At 37.9% G+C, this 15,842-nt stretch overlaps 1 protein-coding gene across 3 annotated transcripts in view; it reads left to right on the forward strand.

The window, feature by feature from the left end:
* The first annotated feature begins 13,618 nt into the window (after positions 1-13,618).
* LOC124015284 (insulin-like growth factor 2 mRNA-binding protein 1) overlaps positions 13,619-15,842 on the forward strand; it is a 56,709-nt gene continuing 54,485 nt past the window's right edge. For 2 of the 3 annotated variants that reach the window (XM_046330416.1, XM_046330417.1), the window contains exons 1-2: positions 13,623-14,280; positions 15,485-15,545. In XM_046330416.1, the coding sequence (XP_046186372.1) occupies positions 14,106-14,280; positions 15,485-15,545 (236 nt within the window). In that variant the 5' untranslated portion in view covers positions 13,623-14,105. Of the gene's footprint in view, positions 14,281-15,484; positions 15,546-15,842 lie in introns of all 3 variants that reach the window. The other variant, XM_046330419.1, reaches the window with a different exon arrangement.

The raw sequence follows: 15,842 nt of genomic DNA on the forward strand, positions 1-15,842 counted from the left end.
TTTCATTTTAAAACGACTTTTTGACATACGTTTTATAGAGTATTCTTGTTCAATATTCCCAATGTTGATTTAGTAAACGCTCCTACTTACTATCTGACGGTCCAAATAGCTTCATTCTATCGACCCTCCCTCAAACACAGCCTATGATTGAGATGGGCGGGACACGCTTTCTTTCAACTCAACAGGTACCTGCATCCCAACCGACAACAATTTAGAGAATTGGTATGAAATACAAACTATTGAAATAATTTAGTCATTTTTAATACAGGGAGCCAGTATGTTTTTGTCATTTCGAAATTGTACAAGATTCAATATGACTGATGGTTTTCCAAAGCATAACTTCGAGGTAAATATTCCGTTTAAAATTCAACACACTTGACATATGAATTATTACAAAACGTCTCAAGAGACTTGATCCGTTACTACATCGAAAAAAAACAACTAACTATATGCTCCATATAGTTAGTTGTTTTTTTAGATGTAGTAACTGATCAAGTCTCTGGAGAGGTTTTGTAATTATTCATATGTCAAGTGTGTTGAATTTTAAACGGAATATTTACTGCAAACATTAATCGTTAAGTTAGTAGGCAGCCTTGACACCCATTCAGATGTCTATTGTAAACCTATATAATTCATATTATTTGTATTCTATTTTTCATATTATTATCATTATTATTACTACACAATTTATACAATAGAAAATCATGGAAAACAAAGGTGTATTCAATGACATGTTCACATTTACACCTGGAAAGCTATTTCATATGATGTTTTGCCATTGTGACAGTCTGATTTCGTTTAAGGTGAGCGTTGATTTGTAATTATATGTCTTTTCGAGAGCTTTTCGTTTGTGCTTTCAGTAGAACTTTTGATGAGAAATCCGAAGAATTGTTCTATCGCTCCAAAACACGAGTTAACAATTTTATTACACAATAATTAACGACGACTCAAACAATATTCTGCATAATAGCTTCTAACAAATTGAAGACATTTAACATTTAAAAAGACAAAGGTATTTAGTTCACTACAGTTCATTCTTTAAATTTGTTGTCAAATGTTCACGTGAAAATAAACTAACATCATTGCAGTCACCAGGCATGCCTCTTGTCATGTTTGATAAAATACAGGCTGCTTCGACATGCTGAAGAAATCCTAGTTTGGCTTTAGCCAGCATATTTAACAATGTAGCCTATATGTGCATGCATTTTATATATTTGATTTGATATTGTTTGGTAGGTTATTGTATTTAAAATGTTTACTTCGCTGCAGTACCCTGCATTCAGTATAAAAAAAATAATAATCTTAATTTGAAAATAAAGTGTAGGATTCTATGATTATTTTATAATTTCCCTTACAGGCCTGTTAGCGGATTACAGTTTAATGAAGGATAATACAACATAAAAACTCATGTTCATGGTGGGAACATACATGAACCATTTTAGTTCATGTATGTGCACATGCGATGCGTTATCTCAACGTGTCCACTTGGTGGGAGTAGCTTCGAGCAGAACAATCTTGGTGGGTGAAACGTCTAGGACCACCTCTTAATCAATCATTCTGCTGAACAAAGAACTGTTTTATGTTCTCTCACAGGTCTTCTGTAGCAATTGATTAGTGAACGAAATCTTGGGCAGATGTACTGATATTGCTAGTTACTATGACAAACCAACACTAAGTTATTGATGAAGTAGCAATCAAAATCACATGCACTAATATCCTAAATCAAAACTATTTGTGATTTTCAATTAAATATTTCAGAAAGTTCAAAATTGATTGAAAGTAGCTATTGCAATTAGCCTACCTAAAACGTGGGGATATTTTTTTTAAACAACTGAACACTGTTTATTTATTTTAATATTCGTTCCTGGAATAACTCAGTATCCTCTTCAGCCGTATATTTTTTTCCGTTCCTGTTGGCGCTTTTCTCCTCGGAAATAACTTCGCCCCCCTCCCCTCCCCTCCCTCTTTCACTCTCTCCATTTTGAGCATTGACTGAAACAACAGAAACTATCGTATCAGAGAGCGACACATGAGCCATTTCTGAACAAGTTAATGGTAAGAATTACTAAGATTTTCGATAAGTACATTTTTTTAAACGTTTCATATACTTTATTTGGGCGCGGGTCTGTTTCGTAACCTGTTTCGTAGCCTTTGAGCAAACGTATTAATTTCTAACTTGTCTTTCTTCCTAAAAGATCATTATAACAATGTTTTGATCACTGACTAACATCTCTCATAGAGAAAACAATGACCTCAAATAATGTTTTGATATTTATAAATTATGTAAGAATTTATTTGGTGAATAGTAATATCCAGTATATAACCTATAAAGTCTCGAACATGATTATTTTGAATAAAATTCAATTACAAAATACATCCCTTAATGTTTCAAAAAACATTTTTAGTAACTGTTTATCTGCCAAAGTTTTTTTTCTTTCTGAAATTAACAGAATTATCATAAATAAGTATTTGTTTTTCTGTATTTTTGTTACAAACATGGGCCAAATTGACTGAAATGGTTTTGGAGTTTTTACAGTTTTTCCTGTCATGAAATTGAGGTTGACTTAAACGTTTTCACAAAAATTTAGTTGTAAATGTTTTATAGCCACGAATCAATGTGTCAAGCAGGAAGCTTTACCTTCATAATGTTGATGTTGTTATTGCTTTTCAACTTCTGTCTGAATTTACTGTGAACTTCTTGCACTTATTTGCCTAAATATGTGCATTGCAAAATACATACACTACCAGTCAAAGGTTTTAGAACACCTACTCATTCAAGGGTGTTTCTTTATTTTTTACTATTTTCTACATCTTAAAATAATACTGAAGACATTTAAATTGCCACCCTTTGCCTTGATGACAGCTTTGCACACTCTTGGTATTCTCTCAACCAGCTTCATGAGGTAGCCACCTGGAATGCAATTAATTAACAGGTGTACCTTCTTAAAAGTTAAGTTATGGAATTTCTTTCCTTCTTAATGCGTTTGAACCAATCAGTTGTGTTGTGACAAGGTATAGAAGATAGCCCCATTTGGTAAAAGACCAAGTCCATATTATGGCAAGAACAGCTCAAATAATCAAAGACAAACAGTCCATATTTACTTTTAAACATGAAGGTCAGTCAATGCAGAACATTTCAAGAACTTTGTAAGTTTCTTAAAGTGCAGTTGCAAAAACCATCAAGTGCTATGTTGAAACTGTCTCTCATGAGGACCGCCACAGAATGGAAGACTCAGAGTTACCTCTGCTGCAGAGGATACGTTCATTAGAGTTACCAGCCTAAGAAATTGCAGCCCAAATGCATGCTTCACAGAGTTCAAGTAACAGACACATCTCAACATCAACTGTTCAGAGGAGACTGTGTGAATCAGACCTTCATGTTTGAATTGCTGCAAAGAAACCACTACTAAAGGACACCAATAAGAAGAAGAGACTTGCTTGGGCCAAGAAACATGAGCAATGGACATAAGACCAGTGGAAATTTGTCCTTTGCTCTGGAGTCCAAATTGGAGATTATTGGTTCCAGCCGCTGTGTATTTGTGAGACGCAGTGTGGGTGAACGGATGATCCCCGCATGTGTATTTCCCACCGTAAAGCATGGAGGATGAGGTGTAATGGTGTGGGGGTGCTTTGCTGGTGACACTGTCTGTGATTTATTTAGAATTCAACGCGCACCAGCATGGGTACCACAGCATTCTGCAGCGATATGCCATCCCATCTGGTTTGGGCTTAGTCGGACTATCATTTGTTTTTCAACAAGACAATGACTCAGCACACCTCCAGTCTGTGTAAGGGCGATTTTACCAAGAAGGTGAGTGGTGAAGTGCTGCATAAGATGACATGGCCTCCACAATCCCCTGACCTCAACCAAATTGAGATGGTTTGGGATGAGTTGGACCGCAGAGTGAAGGAAAAGCAGCCAACAAGTGCTCAGCATATGTGGGAACTCCCTTGAATGAAAACCCTTGAATGAGTAGGTGTTCTAAAACTTTTGACCGGTAGTATATCGTTTTATGTTTTAGTTCCACAAATGCTGTATCAAGTAAGACAAACTTTTGAGCAATTGTGTTTATACACCCATGCCTGTTTCCGGCTTATTGAAGAACAGGAATGTATACCCTTTTAGCTATAACTACTTTGTAACATTACAAGTTTGGTTCAAAACTTTAAAGCTGGTTACTTTTTAGAACAGTATTCTCACTTCCAGTTTGATTTGATTTATTGTGTTACATTCAATTCGGGGGGGAAAAAATGTCATGTACTAAATCTGGCTACATTCTCACTTAACCCTGTAATTCCCTAAATGCGTAGAAAGGTAAGTCAGCTTGGAAATGTAAACTGCACTAGAAATGTTGTTGAAAGCACACTACCATGTATTCATATTACATTCATGTCGCCAACCTTTACTTTAGGAAGTGTGTAGTACCACACAACCTCAGAAGTAAGAGTGACTTACAACAAGAAGGAAAACACAAACAAGAAACAACACTTAACAAACAGCACTCTGACCCACTGATATCCTATACAAGCCTCTGAAAAGGTAGCACACTTTAGGACTTTTAACGAGTCCAACTGTCCCCTGAGATAAGTACATCTAGATTAGGATGGGGTTCCTCAATATAACAGATTATGTCATATCTATGCAGGCAGCAGAATGGCACCCTATTCCATCCTAAATGGCACCCTATTCCCTATACAGGACACTAATTTTGGCCAGGACCTATATGGCTCTGGTCAAAAGTAGTGCACTATGTGGGAATATTTGGGATATAGCCCAAGACTGTGATGCCAACTGAGAGAGATGATCATCCTCAATACCTTGTGCAGATCGAACCAATTCACAGACATAGACCGGATGTCTACAGTCAAGCACTGTCTAAACTACCTTTGGAATCCTTAGTCGTATGTATCTATTGTAGTTGAGAGCGTATATGAAAATCCAGGGTTACAATGCCAGTAAGGCGGTACGAATGAAGTTTTCTTTTTATCTTGGAATATTTTGGCTGTGTAGGCAATGCCATCATGCAAACACTCCACCTCCAAAGTCAGTCAGTCAACCTACTGGTATCATAAACAGCCATCACTCTGATGGTAGATATGGCACATTCTCATTGGATGTTTCATGTATCTTCTCCAAAGGTGGAAACAATAAATACAAGATGATGTGTTCTGTGACAATATTGGATAGATGCAGAATCAATGTGTTCTCCCCTCAGGTGTTCCGCCTAAATTGCACACAATACTGTACATTCTAAAATGTAATACCATGTTTGCAGTATGCCACTAACCTTCCGGCTCTTGATTGTATCTTGCATGTCAACAATAGTCCCTCGTGGCTATTTACAATAATGCTTCATTCACTATGTTCACTACACGTCTCTTTTCTCCTTCTAGGTATCAATCTCTTGTTACGATTATGCCACTAAAACAAAAGTGTAGAACAAACTCTGAAGACAAACTGCCGAACAGTTTTGGGCGGCCGTCCGGTATTGCCTTTTGGTAGAGCAGCAGCAATGTAGCCTAGTGTCGTTGTTGGCATGCAGTCTCATCTTCATTGAGAAAATTGCATTGGAGTTCTCTTGAGCTATGTTTTTTTTTTTTTTTTAACTCAGTAGTAAACCATTTTTACATTTGATCCTTTATTAAACTAGGCAAGTCAGTTAAGAACAAATTCTTATTTACAATGACGGCCTACCGGGAAACAGTGGGTTAACTGCCCTGCTCAGGGGCAGGACAACAGATTTTTACCTTGTCAGCTTGGGGACATGATCCAGATACCTTTTGGTCACTGGCCCAATGCTCTAACCACTAGGCAACCTGCCACCCCAAAAGTATACGTTATATTTCGAATGCTCAGGCAAACAGCAATATGGTCGCTACCGCTGCTTTTAGTGGCCCGACATTATAGATATTATTACAACTATCACTTTACTGGAATTGCTCATAACTAAACTATTCTATCATTCTTCTAAACCTTATCTTTGTTAACTTCATCGCATCTTCTTTCCCTTCATTTTCATTAATTACTACTATCACCTTGTGTTTTGATGCCTCTGAAAACGGTACTTTGAACTGTTTTATGCAGAGGTTATGCAGTGGTAATAAAAAGTACTAAGTTGTCATACTTGAGTAAAAGTAAAGATACCTTAATAGAAAATGACTCGAGTAAAAGAGAGTCACCCAGTAAAATAGTACTTGAGTAGAATTATTAACGATCTGGTTTTAAAATGTACTTAAGTTCAGTCGTGGAAAAAGTACTCAATAGTAATTTTTGAGTAAAAAAAATCAAAGTAAATGCTGTACATCAAATTTCTTAAAATAAGCATACCAGATGGCACACTTTTCTTGTTTTTTTTAAATTTACGGACAGCCAGGGGCTCACTCCAACACTCACTTTGTGTCTAGTGAGTCCGCCAGATCAGAGGCAGTAGGGATGACATGTTATATCGATAGGTGCATGAATTGGACCATATCGCTGTTTTGTCTGAGCATTCGAAATGTAACTAATGCGCAGACATTTGTTACATTCCTTTGTGTGTCAGGGAATATGTATGGGAGTAGAAAGTACATATTTTCTTTAGGAATGTAGTGGAGTAAAAGTTAGTCGTAAAAAAATATATATATTAATACTAAAGTAAAGTAGAGAGACCCCCAAAAAACTACTAAAGTATTTATACTTAACCTCAGTGGTGTAAAGTTCTTATGTTATGTGAGCCCAAATGTTTATGCTGTAGCTTATGAAGCTATATTTTCATGAAATGTAACAAGAGAAATAGAGAACATCTTGGTAAATAGAATATCACCGACATCATTTAATCATTGAACAGAAACATAATTAAATGGAAACATTATTACTCGTGTACCATTGACGCCATTATACCAGTGTAAGAGTGGGAACTCGGTAAGACCTTGTACGATTGCTGAACTCCATACAGCCTTCCTTGTCGCTGACCCACTGAGTATGTTTCATGCAGCTTCGGTTTTAGTTCCCTCCTTAGGTGTCTGTATCACTCAGATATCAAATGGAGAATACAGAGAAATCAGCAGTGTCCATAGAAAGGGGTTGAGAGTACATCACTTTTCAAGACAGGTGGAGTGACAAGGATTAACGTTAGTTCAGGTTAGAAACTAGCTGCCATGTTAGATCTATACAGTTGTACTTTCTTTCATCTCCATTGCTCCATCAATGTTGCTCAAAGTCTCCTTTCCACCCACAAAGTTATCCCCACAAATATGTTGTGTGTTCGGCACTGTAACTTGGAAATGGGAGTCTCACTCTTTTTTTAAAAACTAAACAATATTAAGTTTGTGTTGCAAATTCACAGGGACTTGATATTCTGAGGGTATTCCACCATTATTTTTTGAGGATGGTAAAACCTAATCATTCCATGGTATTTTGAGGGTATAGCAGCCAACCTAACTAGTGGCTCTATTTTTTTTTTATAAAGCAGTCTGGTGTTCCATCAGGCAAAAGGTGGTGAGACCCTATTCTTCTACTTCTGCATTCCCGCCCAATATAACCCCTGCTTATCCTAACCTCTTGACCTCCTCCTTTGCACCTCCCCCAACAACATACACACACAACCACCACTACCAGTGAAGAAGGGGAGGTGAGCTGATTTGGTGAAAGTCAAAGTAGGAAGTGGGTGTTTTTTTGTCTTTTGGTTTGCACAGCATGTCCATAACTCTCCCATATGTGTAGTTTTTAACCCACAATGTAAACAGCAACCCACACACCACCCTTCAAATTCCATATATACAGTACCAGTCAAAAGTATGGACACACCTACTGATTCAAGGGTTTTTCTTTATTTGTACTATTTTCTACATTGTAGAAACATAGTGAAGACATTAAAACTATGAAATAACACACATGGAATCGTGTAGTAACCAAAAACGTTATTCAAAGTGGCCACCCTTTGCCTTGATGACAGCTTTGCACACTCTTAGGATTCTCTCAACCAGCTTCATGAGTAATGCTTTTTCAACAGTCTTGAAGGAGTTCTCACATATGCTGAGCACTTGTTGGCTGCTTTTCCTTCACTCTGTGGTCCAAGCCATCTCAATTGAGTTGAGGTCAGGGTGATTGTGGAGGCCAGGTCATCTGATTCAGAACCATTGGGGCGGCAGGGTAGCCTAGTGGTTAGAGTGTTGGACTAGTAACTGGAAGGTTGCAAGTTCAAACCCCCGAACTGACAAGGTACAAATCTGTCTTTCTGCCCCTGAACAGGCAGTTAACCCACTGTTCCTAGGCCATCATTTGTTCTTAACTGACTTACCTAGTTAAAGAAATGTCCTGGTGTCCTGGTCTAATGTCCATTGTTCGTGTTTCTTGGCCCAAGCAAGTCTCTTATTATTATTGGTTTAATTTAGTAGTTTCTTTGCAGCAATTAGACCATGAAGGTCTGTCTCCTCTGAACAGTTGATGTTGAGATGTGTCTGTTACTTGAACTCTGAAGCATTTATTTTGGAAGTAATGCTGAGTCCTCCTTTCTTGCGGTGGTCCTCATGAGAGCCAGTTTCATCATCTTGATGGTTTTTGCGACTACACTTGAAGAAACTTTCAAAGTTCTTGAAATTGTCAGGATGGATTCACCTTCATGTCTTAAAGTCATGATGGACTATTTATCTTTGCTTATTTGAGCTGTTCTTGACATAATATGGACTTGGTCTTTCACCAAATAGGGCTATCTTCTCTATACCACCCCTACCTTGTCACAAAACAACTGATTGGCTCAAATGCATTAGGAAGGAAATAAATTCCACAAATGAACTTTTAAGAAGGCACACCTGTTATTTGAAATGCATTCCAGGTGACTACATCATGAAGCTGGTTGAGAGAATTCCAAGAGTGTGCAAAGCTGTCATCAAGGCAAAGGGTGGCTATTTGAAGAATCTCAAATATAAAATATATGTTGATTTGTTTAATTATTTTTTGGTAACTACATGATTCCATGTTTTATTTCATAGTTTTATGTCTTCGATATTATTCTCCAATGTAGAAAATAGTACAAATAAAGAAAAACCCTTGAATGAGTAGGTGAGTCCAAACTTTTGAACTTTTGACTGGTGCTGTGTATATACAAAATATATATGTTGCATTGACACATAGATGTGTGAAATGTGTTGTTTTTACAGGATCAGCCATAGTAGTACAGCGCCCCTGGAACAAATTAGGGTTAAGGGCCTTGCTCAAGGGCACATCGACAGATTTTTTTCACCTTGTTGGCTCAAATATTCAAACCAGATACTTTTCGGTTACTAGCCCAACCCTCTAACTGCTAGGCTACCTGCTGTTGTTACACAGACATTCATGTTGCTGGTAGTTGCCAGTGAGCTAGCAAAGAAGAAGAATGAGGCTTTGGAACACACAACAATGGACGCCCTTATGATGTGCCATCAGACATCAACTGACATACCTGTTTTTGTATGTGGAAAAACCTTTCATTGGGGTGCCAGAGTTAGTAATTGACAGTGCATAGCACTGATTGAACAGCATTCTCTGTTGTTACCTCTATAACAAAGTTATTGTCAGTGTCCCCCTCACTCATATAGCAGCAGAGAGATGGTTGAAAAGCACAAATAGGGGATTCTGTACATCAAAAGCCCTGGTGCTCCTGTATCCTAGATGCCGCCTCCTGCAGTTGTGCACTTGAGCATGGCACTTACCCCCTTAACTACTATGGCCGACCCTCTGCTTTAACTTCGCCACCCTCTGTGTTTGTAGGCTATTGGTGTCTTTCGAAAGGGGTTGGGATAATGTACAACACACATTTTTTGGTTGAACATTCGTGGACAATGGACAATAAAATGATCTTGATTTTCAATATGTTGGCTACATAATCCAGAGGATCTTGACTGGCTTGGCATTCGAAAACAAAAGCAATGTTTGGTAAATGTTAGGTATGTGAATGATGTCCATGCTAAGGCAAACAAGCTATGAAGGGAAATAAGTGGCTACTGTTTACAATATTTTTTATTATTTAATTAAATGTTTTCCAAAGTCCGGAGGTACTGGTTCCCCCGAAGATTAGTGTGTAAAAACGATTTTATACATTTTATTTAGATTTTTTGTTGTTGTAATTAACTCTTAAAAGCTAAAGTCTAAAATCAAAACATTGAAACATAATGGCATTGCACATCTCACTATTAATATTCTCACTTCTGATGAGGTTTGATATAAGATCCCTCTTTTCATTTTTGCATCACATCATTTCCATGATTTAGAAAATGCTAATTTAGGTACCATTGACTTGGATTGGATTGCCGGGGGACAAGTTGCCCTATTGTGGAGTGGGTCAGTTAGCCTCAACACACTTACCTTAAATTTGACTGGTTTGTTAAAATCTGATTACAATTTGTATCTCTAAAAAAGTGGATTATGTATCTACCCCAAGGGGATAGTTTTCCCACATTACCCTACATATTCCCTCAACTACCTCCTACACCTGCACATTGACTCGGTACTGGTATTCCTTGCATATAGCCTCGTTATTGTTATTTTATTGTTTGCTTTTTTTCTTATTTGCACATTTTTTATTTATTTTTCTTACTTTTTAACTCTGCGTTGTTGGGAAAGCGCTCGTAAGTAAGCATTTCACTGTAAAGTCTACTCCTCTTGTATTTGGCATGTGACAAATAAAATTTGATTTGATGATGAAGTTATCAGAATCTCATTTGTTTCATAAAGTTATCAAACCTTTTAGCTAGGTTCAATGTATGCCATTACCAGTGTGTGTTTTACATACCAGTGATCCCATACAGATGTAGGATCTTAATTTGAGCCAGTTTGGTACAGCAGAAGAATTATACTGCAGCAACAGGAAATGTGAATTATTATGTGGATTATAATTCATGGACATTTTTATAGAGGTTAATACATTTTTCTTAAGGGAAAATCAAGTCTTAAATTTCAGTGGCAAACTTCAAAAGCCTTTTTAAACCTCCTGCAATAGAGTGATCAAATTAAGACCATGCCTGTACTTACCAGTTCCCTAACAAACACAGATGTGTGTGGGTCTCCATAATAACTCTATTGATCGTTGTAGTAATTGCAACATATTGATACAAAACACAATGTAAGACATAAGCAAAAAAACATGACTTTGTAACCTTTCCATTTAGACCATTACAAGTATTTAGAGTTATTCATTTTGTTGTCCTCAGGGTATTTTCTGCAATTGATGTTAAGTATCTTGTAATTTGACCTAACAACCTCCCGGGTTACAACTTCAGTTCCCTAGTGACTAATACTTCCACACTGTGCCAGACTGAATAGCCTGTTTACAGTGGGCAATGGTCTAAGACTGCATCTCAGTGCATTATAGTACCTGGTTCGTATCCAGGCTGGATCACAGCCGGCCGTGATTGGGAGTCCCATAGAGCAGCGTCGTTGTAAATAAGAATTTGTTGTTAACTGACTTGCCTAGTTAAATAAAGGTAAAAATTCAATTTAAAAGTGCGTTAGTATAGGAACCAATTAACCTTTGACGTGACAGTTTGTTCTAGAATGTAATACTTTTTGCACCCAACAAATTACATCAACAAAACAACACAAAACATGCACTTGTTATTTGTGGGTTGACTCAATATTGAGTGACATCTACCATTAGTTGTTTTGAGTGACTGGTGCCATTGGTCATAGCTTTCAACATACACAGTGTATATACTATTACAGTGTTGCTAAAACATTATATAGGGTGGGGCAAAGGCTGAGGCAGTTCCTCCTTACATTAGTCTTTGTGAATCTTTATAACCTGGTGTGAAGTCCAAGTCCTCATTATCAACTCAATTAGCCCGAAGTGTTCATTATTCCATTGTTTTAGGTATTATTGTAAGTGTTTGTTTGCCTATGTTCTTCCTCTAATGTTACGGTATGTTTTGGCCATATGCACGTTCACAATGTATGTTCATTTAGCCTCTTACAGTTTAAAAAAAAAAATTATAACTGACTTTTATTATGTGCATATGTGTGTTTGTAAAACGTTTTTTTAAATATAAAAAGTGAACATATATCATGTGCTTACATGGAATTTCAAGGTCTTGGTATAATAACTATGCAGTACCTATTCTATAGGCTTACTCGTGGCTAATTTGAAACAGAATCTGGTCAGTTTCCTTTCAGTACAATTCGGCCATTGTTCTATCTGCAGCTACTGTGTGAAGCGGAAGAGGAATAGGCTATAGATTATGTTATTAATATCTAACAGGTTCTAGAGTATGTAAGTGAAACTTAGGTTTTGTCTTAATTTGTAATTAATAAAAATAAAACAATCAATTAGCATACAAATAATTTCGCTGTTGGTTCTCAAGCCCACGACTTGCATGTTTCGTATAGCATTAATTACTGTGACATTATTGTCAGTTCCATAACACATGGGTTATAACGTGAGTCGTTGCCATGTGTTACAGATAATAAAATTGTTGGAAGATTTTGAGTTTTTAACCCTCCAACGTCTGTAGGCGAGCCATTTTACAACTAAGCGATACAGTATGCCTATATGCCACGTTGAATACAGTATATTGCTGCAGTCTCAGTAGTCAACCTAATGGCTCAATGCAGCTTCATTGTCGCATGATTTATTCAAAGTAAGGGTTCTGTAGAGATAATTGCATGATTATATTAAACACACTTAACTCACTATAACGTAAGTTCGTGACTGTTCATGATGAAGTACACGACTTTCGATGGAGCACACGACGCACACTGACTGCCTCAGAAGCTCTACCATTTCCCCTTCCAATGAAAAGCTGCTCTTTGCGCTTTTTGGGCCTGCAACACTGGATCCTCCATTTTGCGTGCAGTCGGTTTCCCCAAAACCCTATGATGAGAACAGAAGAAACAAAGATCTTCTTTGGCTTTGATGGCCTATTTCGCCGAGTTATGTTACCCAAGAGGCTTGGGCGTATTTGCATACCATGACTATTGTCACAGGCTGTCTAAATGGCCAAAGAATAACCTCAAACCAAGGACTCGTTGCTCCAGCGAGGCCTTCTAGTTTCAGACGAATGCAACAATGTTACGAGTGCTACAATGAACCCAAACAATTTCCTCCCACGCGGCAGTTTGTTACAATGTATCTTGCTTGACGGCTGTTGGCCTCGTTGCCTATGTCACAACCTTTTGTTAGAGCCTTTTCAAAAATGACTTAAAGCTCATGATTTTACATTTATGTAACATCCTCCTGGCGACCAAATTCTTTACCACAATGCATATTTATTGGAGAGGCGGGAAGACTTTTGGAGCAGGACTGAAGAGAGAATGTCATGACCAAATGGTATATGAGCTAAGAGCTGATATTAAACTACGGAGACCACAACTCGCACACGTCCGCCACCATAGTCATACATTGTGTTCCTATCTAGAACCTGCGAATTATTTATATATTTCTAATGGACAAAACACACATCCGCATCTTGAGGGAAGTCTCCCCTCCCGGTGACTGATATTCCGCACACAAGCCCAGCACACTCGCGCATGTGTGTGGGCTACGTATGCATAAAGCCTATACGCACACAACACGGTGGCATAGCACGAAGGCTCGCTGCGTACACTCATCTGGGAAGCTACGCGGCCAGGAGGCTGGCCCTTTTTCTAACTACTCGAATACCACGTGGTTTCCTCGCTGCAAACAAAAAAAATGTGAATTCGAGTCGGTTAAGAGGCGGTGCCATCGCCAGGCAGAAGGATCTGTGACAGTGCAGAGTACAACTCGAGGTTGAGGGGCAGAGAGAGGAAAACATTTCTCCCGATCCCGCCATACTTCTACCACTATTCCACCATAACCACCATCAAATTAATTCAAATTGATCAATTTCTACATTGTGCGATACATTCGCTTGCGTTGCTGCAGTCAAGGTTTCTCCACTTCAGTATTGGACTTAATCAGACTCCAACATTACCATTACTTTCAACTTTTTCCTCTTTCATTAGTTTTACATTGAAAATAAATGTCTTTCGTTTTCTTTTACTGCTTGTGGACATTTGCAAGTGTTTTCAACCTGTGATCATCCTGGGTAGATCTATCTTGTTGCGTTTTCAAAGAAAAAAAAGTTTTGTTGCTCTGATTTTTAAAATTTCAATTGGAGGACCTCTATTTTTCAACATGAACAAGCTATACATTGGAAATCTCAATGAAAACGTGACTGCGGAGGACTTGGTTAAAACCTTTGATGACAACAAGATTCCATACTCTGGGCAGTTTCTTATGAAAACTGGCTACGCGTTTGTTGATTGTCCAGACGACCAATGGGCTATGAAAGCCATTGAAGCATTTTCTGGTAAGTAATTGAACGTAAATGAGCGCTTCAATAGCGTCTTACCTTTATGTAATTTAATTCAATAGGGAAACCACCAAGGCTCAAATAAACAAGGGCTTGCCCACTCCCCTCACGCGTCCCAATGTTAATGTCCAGTAGAAGGTATTATAGAATTAAGAGACACTTCGAAGAAAATATATTCCATGGGCCTATAATAATCGATGAAAGGTTTATGAAGTGCTTATCCGAACAACAAGATACTCAACTTTTACAGGGAGAGGGGGCCCATCACATAGGCCTACCTATTTGAATGTGAACATCAAGATATCCAGATTTCTCGAATCGTATTCTATTTTAGGTCAATTTACATACACTAAAACCCATGTTTAGTCCTGGATATGATAGCCAGATACCTATATTTCGGCCTTATGGCCACACGCTTTTATTGTACTTGCCGAAGCCTTGCTCTCTGGTGCCTTGTATGACTAGGTTATGTGTACTCGGTGGAGCTATAGAATTAAATCTTCCACCTCCCCCTTTTGGCAAATAGGCCACTATAGCGATTGTAGGTGTAGTTTAAAAGCATACATCGAAACTATTCTTTCATAGATTAATGGCTTTGATTGCCTTGACCATTACATTGCCAAATTACTCTCCCATTCTTCTCACAAGTCACGAACGTGCTTGATTTCCTTAAATGTATCTTCATGATTTCCTACATATGTAGCATGTGATGTGTGTTCTATATAGCACGAAGGACGCCATGCTGCTCGTGTGTTAAGCCTGCAATTGATCACTAAGAACACGCAAACGTGTATCTTCAGCTTTTAATAAATGCTTGACAATGTCCCTTTCAAATGGACTATTAAGTTATACGTGTTCGGTTTTACTGTGTATGAATGAGTTGTAAAATATCAACAATGTGTGTACGTGATATAGGAGTTGATGAGTTAATACACAACGCAATTTTTTAATGGCTTTCCAGTTGAGCAAGGAGGGTAACTTCTTCCCCATCATCTTTGAATGACAGGCCTATTGCGTTATTAGACTACTAATCTTGAACATTCATTCGTGCACATTAGACAACATGAGACACAATTAAGGAACACACAACTCAGTCACATGGTAAATATTGTTTCCATATGGCAAATAAATACAATACATTTTCTACACTCTGAATGGAGGACATGGCCTCGTTTTTTCAACATAAACATTTATTTTACAGGTAAAGTGGAGCTCCATGGGAAACATATTGAGGTCGAACACTCTGTCCCTAAGAAGCAAAGGTATTTAGCATCCTCCCCCAATAACACTTCAATTGTTGCATCTGGTAATGTATGGATTTTGCTGCAGAAGGGACATGTTGCTATTTAAATTAATCCACGCATTAGATGTCGAGTTATGTGCCTGGTGTGTGGATGTAGTAGTAAGACTCGCAAATCCAATATTTGAATGAAGTTTTTGTATTTAGGCTACTCTTTAATTATATTGCTGTGAACGGTGTGGCCTACTCATGTGTGGAGTATGTGGTGTCACGAGTCTTGTCTACGTATGCACTAAAGGCTACGCTTAAAACGAAAATG

Source organism: Oncorhynchus gorbuscha, linkage group LG26 (genome assembly GCF_021184085.1).
Source record: "Oncorhynchus gorbuscha isolate QuinsamMale2020 ecotype Even-year linkage group LG26, OgorEven_v1.0, whole genome shotgun sequence".
NCBI lineage: Eukaryota > Metazoa > Chordata > Actinopteri > Salmoniformes > Salmonidae > Oncorhynchus > Oncorhynchus gorbuscha.